This window comes from Oncorhynchus mykiss, chromosome 16 (assembly GCF_013265735.2).
Source record: "Oncorhynchus mykiss isolate Arlee chromosome 16, USDA_OmykA_1.1, whole genome shotgun sequence".
NCBI classification, from domain to species: Eukaryota; Metazoa; Chordata; class Actinopteri; order Salmoniformes; family Salmonidae; genus Oncorhynchus; species Oncorhynchus mykiss.
In genome coordinates, this window is record NC_048580.1 from 15166209 (window position 1) to 15191788 (window position 25580).

The 25580-nt window shown below is 45.0% G+C and overlaps 2 protein-coding genes across 2 annotated transcripts; one reads left to right on the plus strand and one right to left on the minus strand.

The window, feature by feature from the left end:
• Positions 1 to 5919: 5919 nt before the first annotated feature.
• On the minus strand, positions 5920 to 10110 carry c16h10orf88 (chromosome 16 C10orf88 homolog). Its single transcript, XM_021564853.2, has 6 exons — positions 9268 to 10110; positions 8802 to 8999; positions 7898 to 7967; positions 7503 to 7703; positions 6894 to 7258; positions 5920 to 6533 (listed from the first exon to the last, which is right to left on the minus strand). Exons 1-6 carry the CDS (start codon positions 9426 to 9428, stop codon positions 6326 to 6328), a joined length of 1203 nt encoding a protein of 400 aa, XP_021420528.1. The 5' UTR covers positions 9429 to 10110; the 3' UTR covers positions 5920 to 6325.
• A 411-nt stretch (positions 10111 to 10521) lies between these two features.
• LOC110491425 (prolyl 4-hydroxylase subunit alpha-1) lies at positions 10522 to 25504 on the plus strand. The gene is made up of 15 exons (XM_036946283.1): positions 10522 to 10687; positions 12463 to 12569; positions 12797 to 12893; positions 13935 to 14086; positions 14601 to 14738; positions 15115 to 15363; positions 15642 to 15853; positions 16430 to 16606; positions 17254 to 17324; positions 19691 to 19790; positions 20331 to 20384; positions 20580 to 20645; positions 22313 to 22381; positions 22492 to 22588; positions 22759 to 25504. Exons 2-15 carry the CDS (start codon positions 12485 to 12487, stop codon positions 22827 to 22829), a joined length of 1638 nt encoding a protein of 545 aa, XP_036802178.1. The 5' UTR covers positions 10522 to 10687; positions 12463 to 12484; the 3' UTR covers positions 22830 to 25504.
• Positions 25505 to 25580: the final 76 nt, after the last annotated feature.

Sequence of the window (25580 nt, forward strand, 5' to 3'; positions counted from 1 at the left end):
TTGATGGTTCAACTATACACATCTAGTAAAGGCCAGTGTACACATCCAGCTTGGCTGCTCTATTCACAGACTGGGACTATGACCATGGCATGATTATGGTTTGGATCATAAACGTCCTCTCACTGTCAACTGCGTTTATTTTCAGCAAACTTAACATGTGTAAATATTTGTATGAACATAACAAGATTCAACAACTGAGACATAAACTGAACAAGTTCCATAGACATGTGACTAACAGAAATTGAATAATGTGTCCCTGAACAAAGGGGGGGTCAATTCCAAAAGTAACAGTCAGTATCTGGTGTGGCCACCAGCTGCATTAAGTACTGCAGTGCATCTCCTCCTCATGGACTGCACTAGATTTGCCAGTTCTTGCTGTGAGATGTTACTCCACTCTTCCACCAAGGCACCTGCAAGTTCCCGGACATTTCTGGGGGGAATGGACCTAGCCCCCACCCTCCAATCCAAAAGATCCCAGACGTGCTCAAAGAAAGATGCTCAGGGTCCCTGCTCATCTTCGTGAACGTGCCTTAGGCATGCTGCAAGGAGGCATGAAGACTGCAGATGTGGCCAGGGCAATAAATTGCAATGTCCGTACTGTGAGACTTCTAAGACAGCACTACAGGGAGACAGAACGGACAACTGATGGTCCTTGCGTGGCCGACCACGTGTAACAACACCTGCACAGGATCGGTACATCCGAACATCACACCTGCAGTACAGGTACAGAATGGCAACAACAACTGCCCGAGTTACACCAGGAACGCACAATCCCTCCATCAGCGCTCAGACTGTCTGCAATAGGCTGAGAGAGGCTTGACTGGGGGCTTCATAGGCCTGTTGTAAGGCAGGTCCTCACCAGACATCACCAGCAACAACGTCACCTATGGGCACAAACCCATCGTCTCTGACCCAGACAGGACTGGAAAAAAAGTGCTCTTCACTGACGAGTCGCGGTCTTGTCTCACCAGGGGTGATGGTCGGATTTGCATTTATCGTCGAAGGAATGAGCGTTACACTGAGGCCTGTACTCTGGAGCGGGATTGATTTGGAGGTGGAGGGTCTGTCATGGTCTGGGGCGGTGTGTCACAGCATATCAGAGCTTGTTGTCATTGCAGGCAATCTCAACGCTGTGCATTACAGGGAAGACATCCTCCTCCCTCATGCGGTACCCTTCCTGCAGGCTCATCCTGACATGACCCTCGAGCATGACACTACCATCAGCCATACTGCTCATTCTGTACGTGATTTCCTGCAAGGCAGGAATGTTAGTGTTCTGCCATGGCCAGCGAAGAGCCCGGATCTCAATCCCATTGAGCACATCTGGGACCTGTTGGATCGGAGGGCTAGGGCCATTCTCCCCAGGAATGTCCAGGAACTTGCAGGTGTATATATATATATATATATATATATATATATATATATATATATTGTGGGAACTCCTTCAAGACTGTTGGAAAAGCATTCCAGGGGAAGCTGGTGGAGAGAATGCCAAGAGTGTGCAAAGCTGTCATCAAGGCAAAGGGTGGCTATTTGAATAATATCAAATATAAAATCTATTTTAATTTGTTTAAAACTTTTTGGGTTACTACATGATTCCATATGCGTTATTTCATAGTTATGATGTCTTCACTATTATTCTGCGATGTTGAAAATAGTAAAAATAAAGAAAAACCCTTGAATGAGTAGGTGTTTATATACACTGCTCAAAAAAATAAAGGGAACACTAAAATAACACATCCTAGATCTGAATGAATGAAATATTCTTATTAAATACTTTTTTCTTTACATAGTTGAATGTGCTGACCACAAAATCACACAAAAATTATCAATGGAAATCAAATGTATCAACCCATGGAGGTCTGGATTTGGAGTCACACTACAGGCTGATCCAACTTTGATGTAATATTCTTAAAACAAGTCTAAATGAGGCTCAGTAGTGTGTGTGGCCTCCACGTGCCTGTATGACCTCCCTACAACGCCTGGGCATGCTCCTGATGAGGTGGCGGATGGTCTCCTGAGGGATCTCCTCCCAGACCTGGACTAAAGCATCCGCCAGCTCCTGGACAATCTGTGGTGCAACGTTGGTGGATGGAGCGAGACATGATGTCCCAGATGTGCTCAATTGGATTCAGGTCTGGGGGACGGACGGGCCAGTCCATAGCATCAATGCCTTCCTCTTGCAGGAACTGCTGACACACTCCAGCCACATGAGGTCTAGCATTGTCTTGCATTAGGAGGAACCCAGGGCCAACCGCACCAGCATATGGTCTCACAAGGGGTCTGAGGATCTCATCTCGGTACCTAATGGCAGTCAGGCTACCTCTGGCGAGCACATGGAGGGCTGTACGGCCCCCCAAAGAAATGCCACCCCACACCATGACTGACCCACCGCCAAACCGGTCATGCTGGAGGATGTTGCAGGCAGCAGAATGTTCTCCACGGTGTCTCCAGACTCTGTCACGTCTGTCACATGTGCTCAGTGTGAACCTGCTTTCATCTGTGAAGAGCACAGGGCGCCAGTGGCGAATTTGCCAATCTTGGTGTTCTCTGGCAAATGCCAAACGTCCTGCACGGTGTTGGGCTGTAAGCACAACCCCCACCTGTGGACGTCGGGCCCTCATACCACCCTCATGGAGTCTGTTTCTGACCATTTATGCAGACACATGCACATTTGTGGCCTGCTGGAGGTCATTTTGCAGGGCTCTGGCAGTGCTCCTCCTGCTTCTCCTTGCACAAATGCGGAGGTTGCGGTCCTGCTGCTGGGTTGTTGCCCTCCTACGGCCTCCTCCACGTCTCCTGATGTACTGGCCTGTCTCCTGGTAGCGCCTCCATGCTCTGGACACTACACTGACAGACACAGCAAACGTTCTTGCCACAGCTCGCATTGATGTGCCATCCTGGATGAGCTGCACTACCTGAGCCACTTGTGTGGGTTGTAGACTCCGTCTCATGCTACCACTAGAGTGAAATAACCGCCAGCATTCAAAGTGACCAAAACATCAGCCAGGAAGCATAGGAACTGAGAAGTGGTCTGTGGTCACCACCTGCAGAACCACTCCTTTATTGGGGGTGTCTTGCTAATTGCCTATAATTTCCACCTGTTGTCTATTCCATTTGCACAACAGCATGTGAAATGTATTGTCAATCAGTGTTGCTTCCTAAGTGGACAGTTTGATTTCACAGAAGTGTGATTGACTTGGAGTTACATTGTGTTGTTTAAGTGTTCCCTTTATTTTTTTGAGCTTGGATCCCTTATTGATGTCACTTGTTAAATCCATTTCAATCAGTGTAAATTAACGGGCGGAGACAGGTTATTGTGTACGTTTGCCATTCAGAGGATGAATGGGCAAGACAAAATATTTAAGTGCCTTTCAACGGGGTTTGGTAGTAGGTGCCAGGCACACTGGTTTGCGTGTGTGAAGAACTGCAACACTGCTGGGTTTTTCACACTCAACAGTTTCCAGTGTGTATTAAGAATGGTCCACCACCCAAAGGACATCCAGCCAATTTGACACAACTGTGGGAAGCATTGGAGTCAATATGGGCCAGCATCCTTGTGGAACGCATTCAACACCTTGTAGAGTCCATGCCCTGACAATTTGAGGCTGTTCTGGGGACAAAAGGGCGGGTGCAACTCAATATTATGAAGATGTTCCTCATGTTTTGTACACTCAGTGTGTATACTGTATATATTTCTGTCTCTGACATTGCTCGTTCGGATATTTCTTCATTTCTACATTTTTCTGGATTATGTGTGTATTGTATTTGTATTGCTAGGTATTACTGCACTGTTGAAGCTAAAAATACACAAGCATTTAGCTGCACCTGGGATGACATCTGCAAATCTGTGTACGCGACCGATAACATTTGATTTGATTTGCAGTAAAGGAAAGACACAGACAGAATTAGGTCAACTCTCAAGCCATTGGTCATCTCTTACATTTTATTATGGTCATCCATATATCCTCAGCGAACTGCTTAAGGTGCGACATTAAGTGTCATGTGAATTAGCCACAGTAGGAGGTGATTTATATATAGAGAAGGATCCATTACGTTAACTTGTGGAATAGACACCGTCTGGAAGGCAGTTTCAACCAGTCAGCATTCAGGATTAGACCCACCCGTTGCGTAATATGTAATAATTAGACAGTATCCTTTCCGTTACATGTTCTTTGGGCTCGAATCCTAGATAGAAAACACGACCTCACCCTTACCTTTCAAGTGTCCCAAATGGCACCCCATTCCCTATGAAGTGTGCACTGCTTTTGACCAGGGCCCTTAGGGATATGGTCAAAAGTAGTGCACGATATAGGGAACAGGGTGCAATTTGGGACATAGGGAACAGGGTGCAATTTGGGACGTACACACCGTGTGACATCAGTTACAGAGGCCTCGTTGATTAAATGTTTGATTAATGTACTGTAAAGGATAGCTCAAGGTTTCTAGAAATAGTGTAAATGTCCCATTAGTCAGACTATGTGATCTGATGTCAATGTAAGTCCCATGTGTTAGTGGGGATGTAGACTACCCCCTGAAAGGCTACAGTTACAGTGTAGATGAACGTTGAGGATGTGATGAGCGTGTTTTAATAATAGAGACTAGTTTACTGGATGACTCATCCATCCAGGTTAATATCAGTGTCGGGCTTGGGGCCAAATGAGAATACTGTTGTGCTAACTAACAATACAATCTATCTGCAATATTAAAACTAACAGTACAATAAATCTGAATTATGTCGATCTGAGAAGGGTTTCTTACCGACAGGCCGGAGGCCATTCTTTCACTGTTGCATTCAAATCATTAAAATATTGATTGCTCTGGGCTTGTATTCATAAAGCCTCTCAGAGTACTGACCTAGGATCAGGTCCCACCTGTCAATGCCGCAACATGGTCACACATCTAAAAGGCAAAACTGATCCTATAGAGAAACACTCCAACTCAGTGACATACAGGCCCTAATCTGTATGTTACAGAGTATTCATTTCCAAGAGCACACAAGACATAGTAGGCTACAGTACTGAAATGCTGTGTTGATTTTTTCCCACTACTTTACACTTCATAAAGATCCTAATACAACAGGTTTTGATTAGTTCCCTTCATTGCCATGCAGAGTAGCAGCAGCAGCAGTTGGATAGTGTTGATACAGTTGGTACCACTCTACATGCTTTTCTTGGTGAGCGTACTAGGACCTGCCCTTTGCTCACAGGAAGCTTTGCCCTACTTTTGCCTTGCCAGGTCCAGTCAACCAGCACTGACCTACGGCTCTGTAGTTCGAAGCGGTCTGAAGTATACATGTCTAGTCTACAGATCCTGGAGGAAAACACTGGCCCACTCTGTAATCTGGCCCAATGGATGAGTGCAGACTGATCAGGAGTGAGGACAACAGAGACATCATCCAGGGTTGTTAAAGCAGGCAGTGGCAGACGTCACATGGTGTCTCTCCCACTAAATGTTTTACTGTGTCTGTGCCCAGTGGGATTCAACTGTTTCCATCCAGTTTGATGCATGATCATGATTTATACAAAGGATTATTGTTTTCTGACATAGCTATTTATTGATTTAGCTGGTACGGTAATCCACGCCAAACATCCAGCACATCATTCTGGTAAATTCATGTTTCACATAATCCTTAAAATATTTAGTCAGCTGAGCTTTTCCCGGAAAGATCAGCCCGGGGTGTGTTGACCTGTTCAAGGATGCAGCAATGGAGCCCTCTGTAATGTAGTAATGGAGTCCTACCAAAGACACGAAACCAACGGCTCCACCTAGTGCTTCTCCTTTACCAACATAAACATTTCATGTTTTACATTAGAGGAATGAATATGTTTAGCAGGTGTGGACTGGAGAGCAGGTTTTGTTAGATTTTTAAAAAAAACTATTTTTTACCCTTGCACATAAAATAAACATATTCTGTAGTTTTGTTACAGTATAAATATATTTATTTTCACTCTTGATCATACAGTGCAGTTATTTAAACCAGTCTGTTAATACACAGAATATGAAAGAGAGTCAAATTTACAACAGTTAGACATTATTTTACAAACATGCACAAGTGGTAAAACTACAGTAAAATAAGCAGCTTGTCTCTGGGGAGTTGGGTGATTGGGTTCAGGTTATTGGGTGTGGGTTATTGGTCGCAGCCAGTGTAGGGGCTGTGCATGGGGCAGGGGATAAGGTAGGGGCTGGAGTCAGTGGGGGCTAGGGCTGGGGATAAGGTAGGGGCTGGAGCCAATGCAATGGGCTAAAGTCAGTGGGGGCTGGGGATAAGGTAGGGGATGTGGCAGGGGCTGTGGCTTGGGTAGAGGCCGGAGTTGGGATGGAGTTAGTGCAGGGCCTGAGGCTGGTCAGGCGTGGGTGCTGTGGTCTTGAGGTGGTTAAGGGGAAGGGCCAGGGTCTGCAGTAAGGCCGTTTCCAGGCGCAGCTGCATGGCATCCAGTCGCTGGTCCATGTGTTCCATCAGCCTCCTCTCCATCTCGCCCAGACATCTCTCCAGGACCTGCTCCAGCCCTCTGCAGCATGCATGCTCCTGCCTGCAGAATAGGTTTTCAGAAGAATTAAAGTACCTCCCTTTGGTGCTGTCGCCCTCCCATGTTAACATTGCCCTTGAACATATCGCTATCCTCACAGGTTTCACTGGACCGGGAGTTTTCCCTGACAACAAGACCTTTACGGTCATACAGACACAAACATTTCCTGGAACATAAACAGACACACGACAATGCCGCCAGAACCATTACCAAACCCAGACAGACATGGTCAGCCCTAACATACCCCATCCACTTGACTCCTAACCACAACATCTGGACGCCATTCTACTCCAACCACACCATGTAAACGTTCAGAGGGAGTTTTACATTGTAGTTAGACCCACCACCAGTCATCATACTCACCGCGGGCCGTTGGATGTCTTTGAGGCATCCTCGATGCGGAGCTGCGTCACCTGCCCACACACACTTTGCAGCATAGGGAGCAAGTCTGGGCTGATGCATGGCCTCCGTCCTCCTGGCTGGCCGTTAAGAAAGGGTGACATCATGTCTGCCAGGCCGGTGTGAGTATCGCAGGCTGCACGAGACTGGGGCCATGGATCTGAGGAGGCAGAGTCAGACATCTCGTCTGGCTGGAGGCTAGTGTTGACTGAGGGGTGTTGAATGTCAGCTGGAGCTGAAGAGGGTCCGTTAGTTACTCTAGCAAGAGCAGAGAGAGCCCCACTGCTCACGAGGAGGGGCAGAAACCCACTCAGTGAGTCAGCTTTGTTCTGGAAAAAAAATACCAAAGAGCTCGATTTACCATACAATACAGCGATTGTCTTCGGTGTTCTCTGTTCACTAGTCTTGAGCTTCTCGCTATCTGACAGCCATCTTGGTGGGTAGAAGAATGAACAATACAATACAATACGAGCCAGTGTCTTCTGTGTCATTTCAGACTGCGTCATTTTCCACTGAGGCTTCTATTGACTGGTATTGGTGACTGTGGTGCATTGACGTCAGCGGAGAACCCACCTTCTGCTGAAACTGGACCATGTTCATGAGGCTCTGGGCCCCCGGTGAGAGGCTGGCGCCCATCTCCTCCACCATGGACTGCACACGGAGCATGTCGATGCTGGGCCCCAGGCTCAGAGAGCAGTCCACAGGTGTCAGTGTCTGTAGGCCCATCACGACCCGAGCCACAGCTACGCTCCCTCGCCCACCAAGAGACAGCAGCTGAGAAAACACAGAGGTTAGCCCAAGAAAGGGCACCACCCATAATAACCCTAACTAGACAGGTAAAGGGGATGAGTCAATGGATTTCATGTTCCCAGAGCCATTGCTATGTGCTAGTAGAGAATAAACAGGAACGGGACTGAAGTAGTAACAGAAACTACTGTTGATTTGAAAGCTGTGGTCGACATGCATACCTTCACCTCACATGATGCGGCGGGGGACTCCAATATTAAGTGTTTCCTGTAGAAGGGTCCTCTCTCTGCACTGAAAAGCAAAAATATATATATTTTTAATAAGGACGTACCACATTACACCCAAGTATCATACTGTATCCATTTTTCGCTTTAAAATGTATGCCAAACAAAAAAACATGAATTTCTAAGTTAAACCATACAACTCCATGCACAAGGAATGCTTTTAATAATTTACTCAGAAATGTTTATACAAAAACAACAACATTTACTGGACAAACTGTGCAGATGCAAAGTTTGGTAACAGAATTTCTGTCAAATCTGTCGTTTTTTTAGGTGACCACGCTTCCCAAAAGCGTAAATATCTGCTCTGGATTAAAGTTTAAAAAATGTATGCAGAAAGAATGGTGTGTCAGCTATGACATGACAGCTTAACTTAACATTTAAAAAAAAAAAAAAAAGTGGGTTATTGAACTACAGTATTGCAGTAATAGAACTTCATCATGGGTCCCTGATTTGTACTACACAGAAGTGCATAATTTTGGATATGAATGTCAGTCTCTTCATGGTGATGTATCATGTATAGGTACACAAAAAAGGTAGAAATAAGTAATACTCTCCTTTTCGTATTTGGTATTATTCTACACACGGGCTATTATTTACATATTCCCTACATATATACACACTGCCATTCAAAAGTTTGATGCCACTTAGAAATGTCCTTGTTTTTGAAAGGCAACATGTTTTGTCCTTTAAAATATCAAATTGATCAGAAATACAGTGTAGACATTGTTAATGTTGTGAATGACTATTGGAGCTGCAAACGACTGATTTATAATGGAATATCTACATAGGCCCATTATCAGCAACCATCACTCCTGTGTTCCTGTGTATATAATACACACACCTGTCAGGCTGTGTGTTGGGGTCTCTTTCCCCGCGACTGGTGCCACAGTAGTCCCCAGCCTGGGAGTAGACCTCAATTGTGCGGGCCTCGCTGGTCACCAGCAGGCTGGTGATGAGGGCAGGGCAGTGGGGTGCACAGCACAGGGTGATGACACACGGAGACCCCTGCTCAACCTGCTCCAGGAGCACTGGAACACACCTGAGGACAAACAAGAGAGTGATCAAAATGTCAAAGGGTAGCAGTATTTTTATTAAGAAAATCAAGGATTTTAATATCGGTGCTGTAACTATTCTAGAGAGTGGAAGTTAGTCTAGATTGCTAACTATGACCGTCTGGGGCTTCCTGGAACGTTTCAATGAGTTACGGCATGCATAAACCGTTTATGTGTGGTCATTTAAAGGTTGACGAGGTCACTGCGGTATGGGAATGTGTGGCAGTGGAGAAGATGATAAACAAGGTGTCTTACCCGTTTGGTGTGTCTCTGTCGATCTGACTGATGTCAGTGTTGATACTTGACTGTACTGGGAGAAGGATGTCAGAGAGTTGGCGCTCCTGTGATTTGCAAGCCCATGACGTGTGCCCGTTGACAGGTCCATCTTTGCTTGTACTCACGTCAATACTGGCCATGATGATGACCGCTTTCCCTAAACGTAATGCCTATCTAGCCAAATGGACTAGTAAAATACAAAACAGATTCCTCTTCTACAGCACAGTGACGTTATGAACAAATGCTGGGCAGAAACGGTTATTTCAGTCACACTGTTGGTTTGTCTATGCCAGTCGGTAACCGTGCAAAAATATCTCAAACAATCCTATCGACTCTCAAGGAAATGCTAGCTAACGTTAGCATGTTAGCTAGCATACAGGCGGCCCGTCCATTCTTGGGTCAATGGATGGAAACGTCAGTTAAAACGCTACAATTCATACCTTACATCAACTAATAGTTTTAGAAAGCATATCTGGCGACCAGACGACTAAATAGCTGGCAACTTCGATGAAAGCACGGCTCGTTTATGATGTTACACCACCAATGAAGCACTTCCGCGTTACGCTTTTTTTTCCCTTCTGTGGATCGGTTTCTACTAAATAGCACAGCCACAAACTGAAAATTAGCCTCAGGCCGATCGATCAAAAATCATAAAAACGAATTAATTTTTGGTCTTAATTTAAGATTAGGGCTAGACATAATGTTAGCCTTGTGGTTAAGTTTAGGCTTAAAATCAGATTTTAATAAGAGAAATTGTAGAAATAGGTCATACGACTTTGTGGCTGTGTTGACTAGCGACGACCCTGTGGATCTTCTACTGCTGTAGAACGCTTTTCTTTCTTCCTTCAAAATAAGAGTCCTAACCAGTAGACTGTATAAATGAATAATGATATTAGTAACCATCCAATTACATATATTATCATGCAATTATTAGCTAACTATTAATTAATGGTGACATTTCGTGGATGAAAAACAAAACAAATTCTATTAAAAACAACAAAAAAATATATGTACATTTTTTTTTTAAACAACATTTAAAAACAAATGAAAACAACTAGCCTTAAAAATGTTATTTCTTTTCCCTCTTTTGTTTTTTTTTAACATGCTGTTTTATTGAAAGACTGACTGGAGTAGTTTTGAGTGAATTTACCATAGATATTAAAACCAGGGCACAGATTTACACAGCACAACTGTATTTCACTCACTGTTTAAATCCAACCGCCAGGTGGCGACATTCACCATCCTGTATAATGGCAATAAAGAGAAAATGGAAACCGGTACATAAACCTACCAGTTAACCGCAGCCCAGTTCAAAATACCGAGGATTTTGAGAAAACAGCGGTGGCATTCGACGTGGGGATTTTAACCCTCTTCCGAAAGCAGTGCTGAGCCGAATAAGGTACCGAAATATGTAATTGATTCTCTAAATTATTGCATGATATTGCTCACTGAAGTATTAGAGGAACGTTAGTCACTATGACCATTCGTTTTGGTCTGCTGCGTCCCTCTCTGAAATAACACCTTGATGTTACCGCTATTTTACATTGTAAAATTGCCAGTCACATCGTTGTTGTAAATTGAACAATAGATTTTAGTTATTTTTATTTTATCGCAGCTGATATTTGGCCTGCTGTACAGTAGGAACAAAATGTGTTAAGGTATAAAACAGAAAGTTTTGTGTCGCAGCTGCAGTAAAATGTAGCTATGCGCGGAGTTTTTTATTTTTATTTTTTAAATCTCCTTAGTATTTATTTGCTTGCTACGTGTGACAATAACATGTTGCTGGAAACAATTGGTTGATACATTGTTGCACACATGTCGCACATCCTCCGCTGACAAAGATTTCTTCACATGTTGCAACGCCGAGAGTGTCGGCATTTCAAGAGTAGATAATTGCCTAATTTGAACGTTCAGAAACATATCTGCAAGCCCATAAAACATTTGTTAAAACATACATTTGCAGTCAACTCTAGTTTTTGGCAGTATGGTTTACTCCAAGGCTAGGGAATCTATTTTGATGGTGGTCCCAAAAATCCCTGCGATGGGGGGAGGGGCATGTACGTGGCAGTCTTTTCTCCCTGAATTATACTCACTGGTTTGAACCTCTCCACAATTGTAGGGTCCTTGCTGTCTGGGAGCCTTGGGACGTCCATACTCTCCATTGAATTTTAAATGTATTATATAACAATTACACTTTATTTTAGTGAACAGTAATAACAGACACAGATGCATCACCTCTGCATGTCCTCACCAGTTTTCTTAATCTAATAGCTCTTTGTAGTCTTGTTGGGTCACATCTCACACATTCCTGACCTTTTGATGAAAGAACTACTTTCCAATTACCTAGATAGGGTTGGGTGATAGGTCATCTGCCCTGGGCCTCTGTTCACCTGTTGCACATCTGTTTCAAGGGTACCTACCTATCCAAAATCAAATCCAGACCATCATAAAAGGAAATGAAGCTCATTGGCCTATTTATTTACAGCACCTACTGCCAGCCGTTTGTGTGAACTTGTGTACTCTCCCGGGTATTTGATTGCCCGTCGTAAATACTCGCGCGACCCAAAAGGGAAATCAAGCCTTTCCCTTCCACCTCGGCCTCCGCCCCCTCTGCTCCTTGCTCTCCTTGGGATGCAGCTGCTGCTCTCACTGTCCGGCTTGTACTCTGTCATCCTAAAGCCTCAAATGCCCTCTGGTCAAACGGAGTACTTACCTGTTAGCTAGATATGTAGTTAAAACATGTTTTTTTATAGACAAAGGAATTTAAAATCCCTGCTTTGAGTCTATTAAGTTTATTTTTTATATATTTTTTTTAGCAGCAGCATGGCTGACACAGTAGTAGTTGTGTAAAGAACGAAGGCGCAGTGAAAAGGGTCATGCAGGGTGCGTGAGCTGGCAGTGGCTGTATATTCACTTGGTGGGTTCTGAAGGCAAGTCTGGCAAAGCCGTATCCCCAGCGTGGTTAACACATCTTTACAAGCTTCCGCTCAGCCACTTAGCATGCCGAGACTCGCAAAAGTATTTTAATTGGTGCTGTTAGTTTCATACAAATATGTATTTCTGAAGATTCCTGTCATGAGATCATCAGTGGATAGTGTGTCCAAGTGCCCTTACATCTCACAGGTATTAATATGATATGTAACGGGCTAACAACTCATCTACCTCGTTTTACAGACCCCTGTGCGGCAGTGTAAAGATGGAGTTGAGGGGAGTCTGTTGTGTGTTGTTGACCTGTCTATTCTACACATCCTCTGCTGACAAAGATTTCTTCACTTCCATCGGTAGGTTAAATGTCCTCTCCTTTCATGAACATCTCTCTGTTGATCCCTTTATTCAGTAGTTTCATCGCTTCCAGCCTGTCTTGGTCACAAACATTGGCTTGAACGGCATTGCTCCTTATGAAAATCGTTGTTTATCACCGACATAAACATTACTAACATGTCAACATGTTCAACGCATAGAAGAACTAGTACAACTTTTGACCCCTGTGTTTCACTGTGTTCACTAGGTCAGATGACCGATCTGCTGTACACAGAGAAGGACCTGGTCACCTCTCTGAAGGATTACATCAGAGCTGAGGAGGACAAACTAGAGCAGGTCAAAAAGTGAGAGGAGAGCCCCGGTGCATAGGCAGTCTCTTTTATATCTCTCCATCTTTCTCCCACAGTCACAGGCTCTGGCAGGTTATAAAGTGAGAGGAGAGCCCTGGTGCATAGGCAGTCTCTTTTATATCTCTCCATCTTTCTCCCACAGTCACAGGCTCTGGCAGGTTATAAATTGAGAAGAGAGCCCCGGTGCATAGGCAGTCTCTTTTATATCTCTCCATCTTTCTCCCACAGGCTCTGGCAGGTTATAAAGTGAGAGGAGAGCCCCGGTGCATAGGCAGTCTCTTTTATATCTCTCCATCTTTCTCCCACAGTCACAGGCTCTGGCAGGTTATAAAGTGAGAGCCCCAATACCCAGATAGCTACTCTCTTTCTTGGTCACGTTGCTCTCTCCCACAAGGCACCATGCTATAAAGACTGTCAAAGAGAGGAATGTACATCACAGGAGGTTGGTGGCACCTTAATTGGGGAGGATGGGCTCGTGGTAATGGCTGGAGCGGAATCAGTGGAATGGTATCAAATACATCAAACACATGGTTTCCAGGTGTTTGATGCCGTTCCATTTGCTCCATCCCGGCCATTACCCTGAGCTGTCCTCCCCTCACCAGCCTCCTGTGGTGTACATATCCTGCTTCACAACACTACCTGTATCTGTAACATGTCTTTAGAGGGTGTCATATTGCCATGTCTCTAGCTTACAATGGGCCTGGCTAACCAGAGACCTAGTTTCTCTGGCTATGAAGATGGCACAATAAACCAACAGGGTGTGTCAAGTGCAGGACATGATATAACTGTTTTTTCTTTTGCCTTCCGGGGGGGGGGGGGGGGGGGGGGGGTGTACATGAGTTCATATATGAAGTTGCATGTCATATGTAAACGTGCATATGAAAATGATTCACCGTTTGCTTCTGAGTCACTTGTTTTTTTCTTTCTTTATTAGTCACATGATTCACAGGGTACAGTGAAATTCTTAACTTTCAACAGTGCAGGTCAAGAGGAGTAGCCTATATTGAATGCCTTTTCTCTCCGTGGTGTGTCCAGGTGGGCTGAGAAGCTGGATGTGTTGTCGGCCACAGCCACTCAGGACCCAGAAGGCTTCCTGGGCCACCCGGTCAACGCCTTCAAGCTGATGAAGAGGCTCAACACAGAGTGGGGAGAGCTGGAGAGCCTGGTTCTCAAGGACATGTCTGATGGTCAGGGCTACTCACACGCCTCTATTCTAATGACTATAAATGCTACGTTACCACATACAGATTCAATTATTGCTAAGTGCTAATTTGACAACTTAATAAAATAAAAACAATATAATCAGTCATGTTGCATTTTAAGCAATCACTGAAGTGATGTAACAGGGTCTGTTTTCTACAGAGATGAGTGAAATAACAGAGGCTCACATAGATGACGGCCTCCAATCACTTACCACATTCCTCGTTTTGCGAAGTTCACCGTATTGTACATTGCTCTCCAATGTTTATTGTTTTGTATGTATGTTCATTAGCAGAGTACACACAATCCCATTTTTAGCTTCAGAGTAGATTGTGCTGATTTATTGGCACATATAACCATGTAGTGCGCCGTAGTTTTACAAACTCAGTGGCTAGTGCTAAAACAATGACGTCATACCATTTGTTCTCCTAGCATCTATACCACCCTGTGTGAAGATGGTAGAATTAAGGTTCCTAACCATCTTTCCTTCCCATACTCCAGGGTTCATCTCTAACCTGACCATCCAGAGACAGTACTTCCCCAATGATGACGACCAGACGGGGGCAGCCAAGGCCCTGATGAGGCTTCAGGACACCTACCGGCTGGACACGCACACCATATCCTCAGGAGAGCTTCCTGGTGAGTGGGGCTGGGACGTAGAGGCTAGGGGCTTAGGGCATCTACTGGCTAGACACGCTCACCATCTCCACGGGGGAACTGCCTAGTGAGGGCCAGGCAGGGAGAGGCTGGCTAGGGGCTTAGGGCATGCGGTGGGAGCTTCATACCAGGACTGGGTTAGCAGAGGACGTGTTGCCGGCAGAGGTTCTGTTAGAGCTTCAGTGATGGCTGCTCCTACTGTTAGAGGGGGAAATCGTGCACCGTGCTCACCACATGCAGTGGAGCACCCCATTTAGTCCACATGGATGCTTGAAATGCCATATAAGTGAACTGCATGCACATGCTGCTGAGATGGAGATGTGTGTGTCACTCTGCACATGTTAACATCTACACACAGGAACCAATAAGGATGTCGCTATGAGCCCTATGACAGCGGAGGACTGCTTTGAGCTGGGGAAGATCGCCTACTCTGATGCCGACTACTACCACACAGAGCTGTGGATGGAGCAGGCCCTGAAACAGCTGGACAGGGGAGAGGAGTCCACCGTGGACATGGTGACCATCCTGGACTACCTCAGCTACTCCATCTACCAGCAGGGGGAGCTAGAGAGAGCATTGGACTACACCAAGAGACTACTCAAATTGGGTGAGTGGAGACTGTTGTAGTACTTGTACATTATGTAAGGCCAAGGGCCTGTCTGAATACTTCTGAAATTGATACGTTGTCTGAATCTATAACTGAAAGCGGGGTTACCTCCCTTTGGCTTTCACCAGTCCCACCTAGTCAGATTACTGAAATACATTTTTAAGTACTGTCACCCAAGTATGTGTACGATATTTGTTTTTCATGTCTTGATTGTACTGCACAGGTCAATACTGAGTAGACTCATCTTCTGTCCTAACCGAGTCTGTTGTGTTTCTCAGACTCTGCCCACCAGCGAGCCAACGGCAACCTGAAATACTTTGAGTACCAGCTGGCCAAGCAGAACAAGGTGGAGGCGGAGGAGGGCCAGAAGGAGAAGGAGAAGAGAGAGAGGGAGAAGAGAGAGGCATCTGACAAGAAGGGCAGACCTGCAGACTACCTGCCTGAGAGGAGGAAATATGAACAGCTGTGTCGCGGCGAAGGCATCAAGATGGTGAGAGCCACTAACTGTACCACAGGAGGTTGGCGGAACCTTAATTGGGGAGGACCGTCGCATGATAATGGCTGGAACGGAATTAGTGGAATGGTATCAAATCCATCAAACGCTTGGTTTCCATGTGTTTGATGCCATTCCGTTTGCTTTGTTCCAGCCATTATTATGAGCTGTCTTCTGCTCAGCAGCCTCCACTGAACTGTACTAACCAGTGGCTGGTGGCACTTTTAAATCGGAGGACAGACTCGTAGTACTGGCTGGAATGGAATACATTGAAAGGTATCAAACGCATGGTTTCCATTTGTTTGATTCCATTCAATCCTTTCCAGCCATTACTATGAACTGTCCTCCCCTCACCAGCCTCCACTGGCTAACACACACACTCTGCATGCACAGCTTCTAATGGCTATGTATTTTAAGTCCTAGTCCTCTTGAAATACTTTATTTGAATACATTTAAGCACTGTAAATTGACCTCCACTAAGCCCAAAAATATGTTATTTTAGAGTGTGTGGGGGGAGTTCGGGTGGCCCTCTGTGATCATGTATGATCTGTATCCCTCTCTTCCATCTTTCAGACTCCTCGTCGCCAGAGTCGTATGTTCTGTCGTTACTCTGACAACAACCACCACCCCCTGTACGTGCTGGGTCCCGTCAAGCAGGAGGACGAGTGGGACCGCCCACGCATCATCCGTTACCACGACATCCTCTCCAATAGCGAGATCGAGAAGGTTAAAGAGCTGGCCAAACCCAGGGTGAGTTCAAAGTTCAACCTCCGGGGGAAGACGGGGTCTGGCGTGTGGTTTTCCAGAATTATAATTAATTATAATAAGGATCATTTTGGGGGGAAATGATGCAACTCTAGGTGTGGTAGACATTAGAATGTGTCTAAGATGCATGCTGCCATAAGAAGACTGGGGATGCCCACCCTGCATGAGGACCTGACTGTGTTCCTGTGTGTGTATTTGTTTGTTACAAACTAGCTGGATAAGAGCAACATCCCATTTGTTTGGCACATACAGTAGTATTTGATAGCTCCGTTAGATCTAGAGGTGAGTTTTGACTCGGCAATGAACATCACCTCTAATGGTCATAACTGAATCGAGTGGTCATAACTGAATCGAGTGGTCATAACTGAATCGAGTGGTCATAACTGAATTATAGCTTCATATCAACACATAATTCAGACTTTTGCATAAATCGTGTATTAATGTAAATGATAGAGATCCATAACTCAAGCTAGAGTTCAGCTCTTGGAGAGGGTAAGGGGGCCCAGCAGGGACACACAGCACAGACTTAATGTAGCCTCGTAGTGTATGTGGGTCCAGCAGCCAGTCAGTGTGTAACAGGGATTGTCCCTGTAACCCATGTCCTCTCTGCCGGTTGGCTGTTGGCTCCACAGCTGCGCCGGGCCACCATCTCCAACCCCATTACTGGTGTGCTGGAGACCGCCCACTATCGCATCAGCAAGAGGTAAGTCCAGCAGGCAGGGATGGGCACAGCGCTGTACCCCATACCCCTCCGCACCCTGCATCCTCTCCTTCTGCTTGGGCAGGAACCGTGGCAAGAGCACAACAGCTAATCGGGAACTCTGCGATTTAAGCGTAGAGGGATTATAACGGATTGTAAATGGACCGTTTGTATGTTTGGGGAAATATTGCTGGAACAAGTAACATTCTTGTGAGATGCTAGACACTTTGGGTATATTGGAAGCTAGGTTGATTTTGAAGGTATAATTCAGTCCCTCTGGGCCCGTGCTCTTGCCAAGATGTCCCGCTACTGCTTTGATCATAACAAGAGGGAGGAACAGGAGTCCAGTACCTGCTTGTTATGACTCCCTTAACAGTAGTCGGGGTGCGACCAGGCCAGTTTAATATCTTCTACCTTTGGTAATGTCTCATTTAAGTTTTGGCTGTGACCATTACAAGTTGCAAGTCGTGTGCTGCAATGGTTTTAGACCTGATGGTCCGCATGCCCTGGCCTAGCGTCAGTCTGTCTCTCATACAGTTGCTTGATCATTCAGTGATGTCTCTATCTCTCTGTCCTCTTCACTGTGATCTGTGACTGTAATGTGAACCGTCTGGGATACTAGCTAAGGCGTGCCACCGTGCATGACCCCCAAACTGGGAAACTCACTACAGCCCATTAGTCTCCAAGAGGTAAGGGGTCAAAGGTGACAGAGAGGGGCCTGCATGAGGCCCTGTCTGCCCTGCTCATCCCTACCTCTCACCCCCTTTTGTAGAACTTTACTTACGGATACACCTACCTCTCCACCTCTCTCCTCCTACTGCAATGACATCACTTCCTCTCCTCTCCAACCCATCAGATGATTGACATTATCGACATGACAACCCAATCCATGCAGTGGCAAGCACAGTTTTTCCTGCTCTTTTTCTTTGAAAACAGGAGTTTTTCTGTTATCTTGGTGCAGGCTCTGGTGTATCTTACAGAATCACGTTTCAGTGTATGGGTAGAATCTCCTCTTGTAGAAAGGGGTCTGCCTGCCTATTTGTTCCCTTCAAGCCTGTTTAATGTGGCGTGGCTATAGAGCGTCCCCTTGTGGAAATAGATTAACTGCAGTTGATGAGCAAACGGAAACATGGTGATCTTCCTCTGTTCCTCTGACCCCAGATTTCAGCTTCATTACACCAATTAACCTAAATTAGCCACATTTATTCAGCATTTAGCTCATAAAACCTGCTCAATGTGTTTATGAATTATCTTAGGGGCATTTATTTATCAGGGTTCTCGGTTAGGCTCTAGATTTTTCTTCTTGTTAGATGAATGGTTTAATGAAGCACTCCGATACAGAACATGTTTTTGTAACCATACAGCTTATATAGCAGCTGATGGAGTATTTATATCTAAGGATGTGAGCCAGCATTCTGTCCGGACTCTAATGACAGCACTTCCAACCCTGTCTTCCAGTGAAGATACTCGCACATATATACTTCAGAATGAATAGATTGAGGCCATTTTTAAGTCATTTCCTATTCATCTTTATAACATGCACAGGCTACGCTAATTGAACAAAGGACACACACATTCATGTTAAATGAGGGCGTGTAAACAGCGCCTGAGACGTGGGCCTGTCTGACTCGACTTGTTTTGAAGTGAGGCTTGGCCCTTACCCAATGAAAGGATGGGATCTTGGTCTCCCCAGTCAACTCTGCTCCCTGCTGGACTCTTACCAGCATCTTCTGTTACTCCCATAGCTTTTCAATCTATATTTATACATTTCAAACGGCAAGGTCTGTAACAGAGGGACAGAAGGGGCCTGGGGTCTGTTTGTTTAAATTAATAACCCTAACTCCGAAATGGTCACTCTTCCTCATAAATGCCCCAACTTCCTTGGTGAGAAACAGTCCGTTTTTAATGTTTTTGCTCTGAGACTGGATAAATATGGAGTTCCCTTTCACCTGTTTCAACCAGCCTGTTTCCTTCTACAGACGTAGAATCTTAATTTGAGCCAGTTTGCTACAGCAAGAAAACAATTCTGCAGCAACAGGAAATGTGAATTATTATGTGGATCATAATTGTAGGGGTCGAGAATTGTAGGGGTCAAGTCTTCCGACGCATTTTTAAACCTCAAATGCACTACAAGTTTTACATTTCCTACATTGCAGGAAATTTCTCCTGCAACAGGGTGATCAAATTAAGATCCTACATCTGTATACCCCTTCTAACCTACAGTACTACCACATGCTGTCCATGCTGCTATCTTAACTGTTAACTGTGGACACACTAATCTAGAATAACATTATTCAGCTGCCTGGCTGCAATTTTAATGCTAAATAAAGATGTATTTTACGACTCAAACTGTCCGTCTCTCATCACAGTGCATGGCTAACCGCCTACGAAGATCCAGTAGTGGACAAGATAAACCAGCGCATTGAGGACATCACCGGCTTGAATGTCAAGACTGCAGAGGAGCTACAGGTAACACAACCGAACATCAGTGAGGCTGAGGGACTTTAGTAGGACTGGAGCACTGGCAGGAGGGGATACCCTGGCAGTACATCTAGTTTAGCAACTAATGATGTGTATATACACTGGCGGGTAGGAGGAGCGTAGGGCCAGTAACCGTAAGGTTGCTGGATCGAATCCCCAAGCTGACGAGGTACAAATCTGTCGTCCTACCCTTGAGCAAGGCAGTTAACCCACTGTTCACCGGGCGCTGAAAACGTGGATGTCGGTTTAAGGCAGCCCCCTGCACCTCTCTGATTCAGAAGGGTTGGGTTAAATATAAACATTTCAGTTGAATGCATTCAATTGTACAACTGACTAGGTATCACCCTTTCCCTTTATACAGTATGCCTATTATAGCAACTATAAAAACTCAGTGCAAGCAATGAATGCAAAATGAATCCATTTTACTGCTGTTTTCTACTTAGGAAGAGCCTACCAAAGGACGATGAGTGTCTCTAATGACAACACAGCATCTGTCACTGAGTTTGTCCTCTGTTCATCTGTCCTCAGGTGGCAAATTACGGCGTGGGCGGGCAATACGAGCCCCACTTTGACTTTGGACGGGTAAACAAGGCTTCTCTTTCTATTCTGGTCAGGGAATTATGACCTTTATGCTGTATGACTGAGAGCCAGTGGGTGACTGTTGTTGGCTGGCACACGTGCATCAACTGTTGCTAGTGGGTTCATATGTGGATGGGAGTTTTTCCTTGACTTCACTGTTAGTGTTATTGAACCTTTGTTTGTTCCATGTCTTTGTAGAAAGATGAACCGGATGCATTTAAGGAGCTGGGCACCGGGAACCGCATCGCCACCTGGCTCATTTACGTTAGTATTAACCTTTCTGATCTCCCCATCCCGGATCCGGGATCGTGAATACAGACTCAAGCTCATTACCATAACGCAACGTTAACTATTCATGAAAATCGCAAATGAAATGAAATAAATATGCTAGCTCTCAAGCTTAGCCTTTTGTTAACAACACTGTCATCTCAGATTTTCAAAATATGCTTCTCAACCATTGCAAAACAAGCATTTGTGTAACAGTATTGATGGCTAACGTAGCATTTAGCATTAGCATTCAGCTGGCAACATTTACACAAAAAAACAGAAAAGCATTCAAATAAAATAATTTACCTTTGAAGAACTTCAGATGTTTTCAATGAGGAGACTCTCAGATAGCAAATGTTCAGTTTTTCCTGAAAGATTATTTGTTTAGGACAAATCGCTCCGTTTTCTGCGTCACGTTTAGCTATGAAAAAACCCCTGTATCCAGGATTGTGTAAATCTATCAGCAAGCTCATTAGCATAACACAACGTTAACTATTCATGAAAATCGCAAATGAAATGAAATAAATATGCCATCTCTCAAGCTTAGCCTTTTGTAAACAACACTGTCATCTCAGATTTTCAAAATATGCTTCTCAACCATAGGAAAACAATCATTTGTGTAAAAGTAGCTAGCTAGTGTAGCATTTAGCGTTAGCATTTAGCGTTAGCATTTAGCGTTAGCATCCAGCACGCAACATTTCAACAAAAACATAAAAGCCTTCAAATAAAATAATTTACCTTTGAAGAACTTCAGATGTTTTCAATGAGGAGACTCTCAGTTAGATAGCAGATGCTCAGTTTTTCCAAAAAGATTCTTTGTGTATTAGAAATAGCTCCGTTTTGTACATCACATTTGGCTACCAAAAAAAAATAATAATTCAGTCCTCAAAACGCGAACTTTTTTCCAAATTAACTCCACAATATCGACTGAAAACATGGCAAACGTTGTTTAGAATCAATCCTCAAGGTGTTTTTCACATATCTCTTCGATGATATATCGTTCGTGGAAGTGTGCTTTCTCTCCTGAATCCCAGGAGAAAATGCCCGCACCTGAAGATTACGCACAAATTTAGACAAAGGACACCGGGCGGACCCCTGGAAAATGTAGTCTCTTATGGCCAATCTTCCAATGATATGCCTACAAATACGTCACAATGCTGCCGACATCTTGGGGAAACGGCAGAAGGTCTAAGCTTATTCCTGTCGCATTCACAGCCATATAAGGAGACATTAGAAAACAGAGCTTCAGAAATTCTGCTCATTTCCTGTTTGACGTATCATCTTGGTTTCGCCTGTAGAATGAGTTCTGGGGCACTTACAGACAAAATCTTTGCAGATTCTGAAACTTCGGAGTGTTTTCTTTCCAAAACTGTCAAGAATATGCATAGTCGAGCGTCTTTTCGTGACAAAATACCGCGCTTAAAACGGGAACGTTTTTTATCCAAAAATGAAATAGCGCCCCTAGAGATGCAACTTAAGCAATTCACTATTTCAGCTCTACTTCATAGATTTGGATACAATTTTGGGTCTTCTGTTTTACCCATGTGTGAATCTAATTTCAAAGGTTTCATTTAAAAAGAAATGGGTTTCAATTAGTTTTTTTTTTTAAAGCTCTCGTATTAAAGTGGTGTGATGCGATGGCTTGACGAGGCTCTCTGTTGCAGATGAGTGACGTACCTTCAGGAGGAGCCACTGTCTTTACTGATGTGGGAGCTGCAGTGTGGCCCAAAAAGGTGAAACACACAGCTGTGGTGTTCACTTTTAAGTGAGTGATGGGGTTTATTTATTTGACATGTTGATGCTAAATAAAGAGCTTTGTGTATGTGTAAACTGTTCTTTTCAGGGAAGTGCAGTGTTCTGGTATAACCTGTTTGCCAGTGGAGAGGGTGACTACAGCACACGGCACGCAGCCTGCCCTGTCCTAGTGGGCAACAAGTGGGGTGAGCTGACCTGTCTCTCATTACATCCTATTTCCTACACCCTGAGAACTTCAGGTCTGCCCCGAGGGCAGTGATACGGTTGTGTCAAGTCCGCTAACGGTTTGCTGCAGCAGTTAAGTGGGTCCTTGTTTGTCACGTCCTCCTGACTTGGTTTCCTCTTCCTTCTCCAGTGTCTAACAAGTGGATGCACGAGCGAGGCCAGGAGTTCAGAAGACGTTGCACTCTGAACGAATCAGAATGATCCAACGGAATACACTTTTCTCCTCTCATCCCTCTTCCTGGACCCTCCTGACTCTCGGCTCTGTGGGCTGTGAAGTACCCTCTGACCTCTCGTCCTCCTCTCCAAAACTCAGTGTTCACTGAGGCTCTGGCTGCTCATGCGATGTCACATCTATTTGTAGTTGAAGTGTGTGTGTGAGTGGTTCACCAGTGGGTCCGAAGCGCTTCGCTCCCAGTCTGTGCCTTCCGTCATGGGTTTTGCACACTCCGACTGCACAGCTGTCTTAACCTGAGGAACTTTTTTTATTTCATTCTCACCCTTAACAGGGACTTTGATACAAGATATTAAGTTAATTAGAGCAAGCAACACAGCTGCTTATCCCGTTCAACTTCCTACACATTACATGTTTTGGTGTGCCCTACTCTTTTCCTCTACCTGAAACACTCATTTTAACCATCACGCCAATCCCTTCCTCCACTCCTTTTACCCACCACTCCAATCCCTTCCTCCACTCCTTTTAACCATCATGCCAATCCCTTCCTCCACTCCTTTTACCCACCACTCCAATCCCTTCCTCCACTCCTTTTACCCACCACTCCAATCCCTTCCTCCACTCCTTTTACCCACCACTCCAATCCCTTCCTCCACTCCTTTTACCCACCACTCCAATCCCTTCCTCCACTCCTTTTACCCACCACTCCAATCCCCTTCTCTACTCCTTTTACCCACCACTCCAATCCCCTTCTCTACTCCTTTTACCCACCACTCCAATCCCCTTCTCTACTCCTTTTACCCACCACTCCAATCCCTTCCTCTACTCCTTTTACCCACCACTCCAATCCCTTCCTCTACTCCTTTTAACCACCACTCCAATCCCTTCCTCCACTCCTTTTAACCACCACTCCAATCCCTTCCTCCACTCCTTTTAACCACCACGCCAATCCCTTCCTCCACTCCTTTTACCCACCACTCCAATCCCCTTCTCTACTCCTTTTACCCACCACTCCAATCCCTTCCTCTACTCCTTTTACCCACCACTCCAATCCCTTCCTCTACTCCTTTTAACCACCACTCCAATCCCTTCCTCCACTCCTTTTAACCACCACTCCAATCCCTTCCTCCACTCCTTTTAACCACCACGCCAATCCCTTCCTCCACTCCTTTTAACCACCACGCCAATCCCTTCCTCCACTCCTTTTAACCACCACGCCAATCCCTTCCTCCACTCCTTTTAACCATCACGCCAATCCCTTCCTCCACTCCTTTTAACCATCACGCCAATCCCTTCCTCCACTCCTTTTAACCATCACGCCAATCCCTTCCTCCACTCCTTTTAACCATCACGCCAATCCCTTCCTCCACTCCTTTTAACCATCACGCCAATCCCTTCCTCCACTCCTTTTAACCATCACGCCAATCCCTTCCTCCACTCCTTTTAACCATCACTCCAATCCCTTCCTCCACTCCTTTTAACCATCACGCCAATCCCTTCCTCCACTCCTTTTAAACATCACTCCAATACCCACCCCCCACTGCTTCCCAGCACACATTTGACCGAGACCAGTTATAAATGCACTGTCACTGTCCCCCTCTCCCTCCTCAACAGGTCATAATCAGATGACCCCACATCATATCAGACCTTCAACTTCAACTTCAATGGGGGACATCCCAATGATCCTGTAATCAGGGGTTGATGTTGACCAGAGCCACAAAATGGATGTTCTAACGGGTGTTGGGTTGGACTGGGGCTAGATAGAGGGCTCGTGGGAAGGATGGAGGTTTAGTTGGTTGCACTATGACAATCAGGGTTAGTTATTAGGACGATACTATGTGCAGGCCAGGGTTCTAAATTATGACCGTTGTAGTTGTTTATGCGCCTTAAAATGTGGCAGTACTACCTGAGGTATTCGATAGGAAAGCATCAATGTGAAGGCAAAGACTTGTTCAATGTTACCATCAAAAGTACAGTATGCACCGGGTCTGGGCTATTATCACACTTGGGGCAATTTTCAGGACAGTGACTATCTAATACTGTTTGATCCCTATTGCAGAAGGCAATGTTTGCATTCATGGTAAATGCTGCATATATCCACTCAATTGTAAATGACCTTTCAATATCGCTGCCCCACATCTCCTCTATACCATTGCCATGTCTGCCATGGGGCAAGAGCCCCGAGGTCATTCACTCCAGGGCAAACATTACTGCTGCACAGAAACTGTGTCTGAGTCCCTCTGTTCCTCCCGTCTCTCCAACTCCTCGTTCTGCCTTGGTGAAATACAGCAGTCTAAGTGCTGACTCATCCGTTTTGTTACAGAAGCAAAGCTCCTACCTAATCATTCATTGGTTTGATAATCAAAGGATTTCATCTCTGAATGAAAGATGGTGCTAAGAATCATTAGGATTATTAATCCCATGCATCACTCCACAGTTTAAGCCTTTGCTGACCCTGGGAAATCTGTTTAGAGAATGTGGCTATATACACTCCAAAGCAGAAGAGGCTGGTGGGAGACGATAGGACGGCTCGTTACAATGTCTGGAATGGAAACAACGTGAGCCCATCCTCCTATATCCTTCCACCAGCCTCCTCTGCTCCAAGGTGCAGTCCTTATTTTATTTGAAATGTAATAATGGGATGTGTGGCCAGATGTTGTACATGTGAGATTCATGTTTTCTAAATAAATAAGTGTTCACTGAAGACTACAGTGTAAGTGTGACATTTGTCCAGACCAGACTCGATTGACTGGAACTGCAGAAGTATTCCTATATTACCT

Excerpts from the sequence above, each read along its gene's own strand:
- c16h10orf88 (XM_021564853.2), bottom strand. The coding sequence starts at position 9,428 with ATGGCCAGTATTGACGTGAGTACAAGCAAAGATGGACCTGTCAACGGG. Across the intron at positions 9,000-9,267 it reads GACAGAGACACACCAAACGG|GTGTGTTCCAGTGCTCCTGG; the intron begins GTAAGACACCTT and ends GTTTGTCCTCAG. Across the intron at positions 7,968-8,801 it reads CCCAACACACAGCCTGACAG|TGCAGAGAGAGGACCCTTCT; the intron begins GTGTGTGTATTA and ends TTTGCTTTTCAG.
- LOC110491425 (XM_036946283.1), top strand. The coding sequence starts at position 12,485 with ATGGAGTTGAGGGGAGTCTGTTGTGTGTTGTTGACCTGTCTATTCTAC. Across the intron at positions 15,364-15,641 it reads CAAGAGACTACTCAAATTGG|ACTCTGCCCACCAGCGAGCC; the intron begins GTGAGTGGAGAC and ends TGTGTTTCTCAG. Across the intron at positions 22,382-22,491 it reads CTGCAGTGTGGCCCAAAAAG|GGAAGTGCAGTGTTCTGGTA; the intron begins GTGAAACACACA and ends TGTTCTTTTCAG.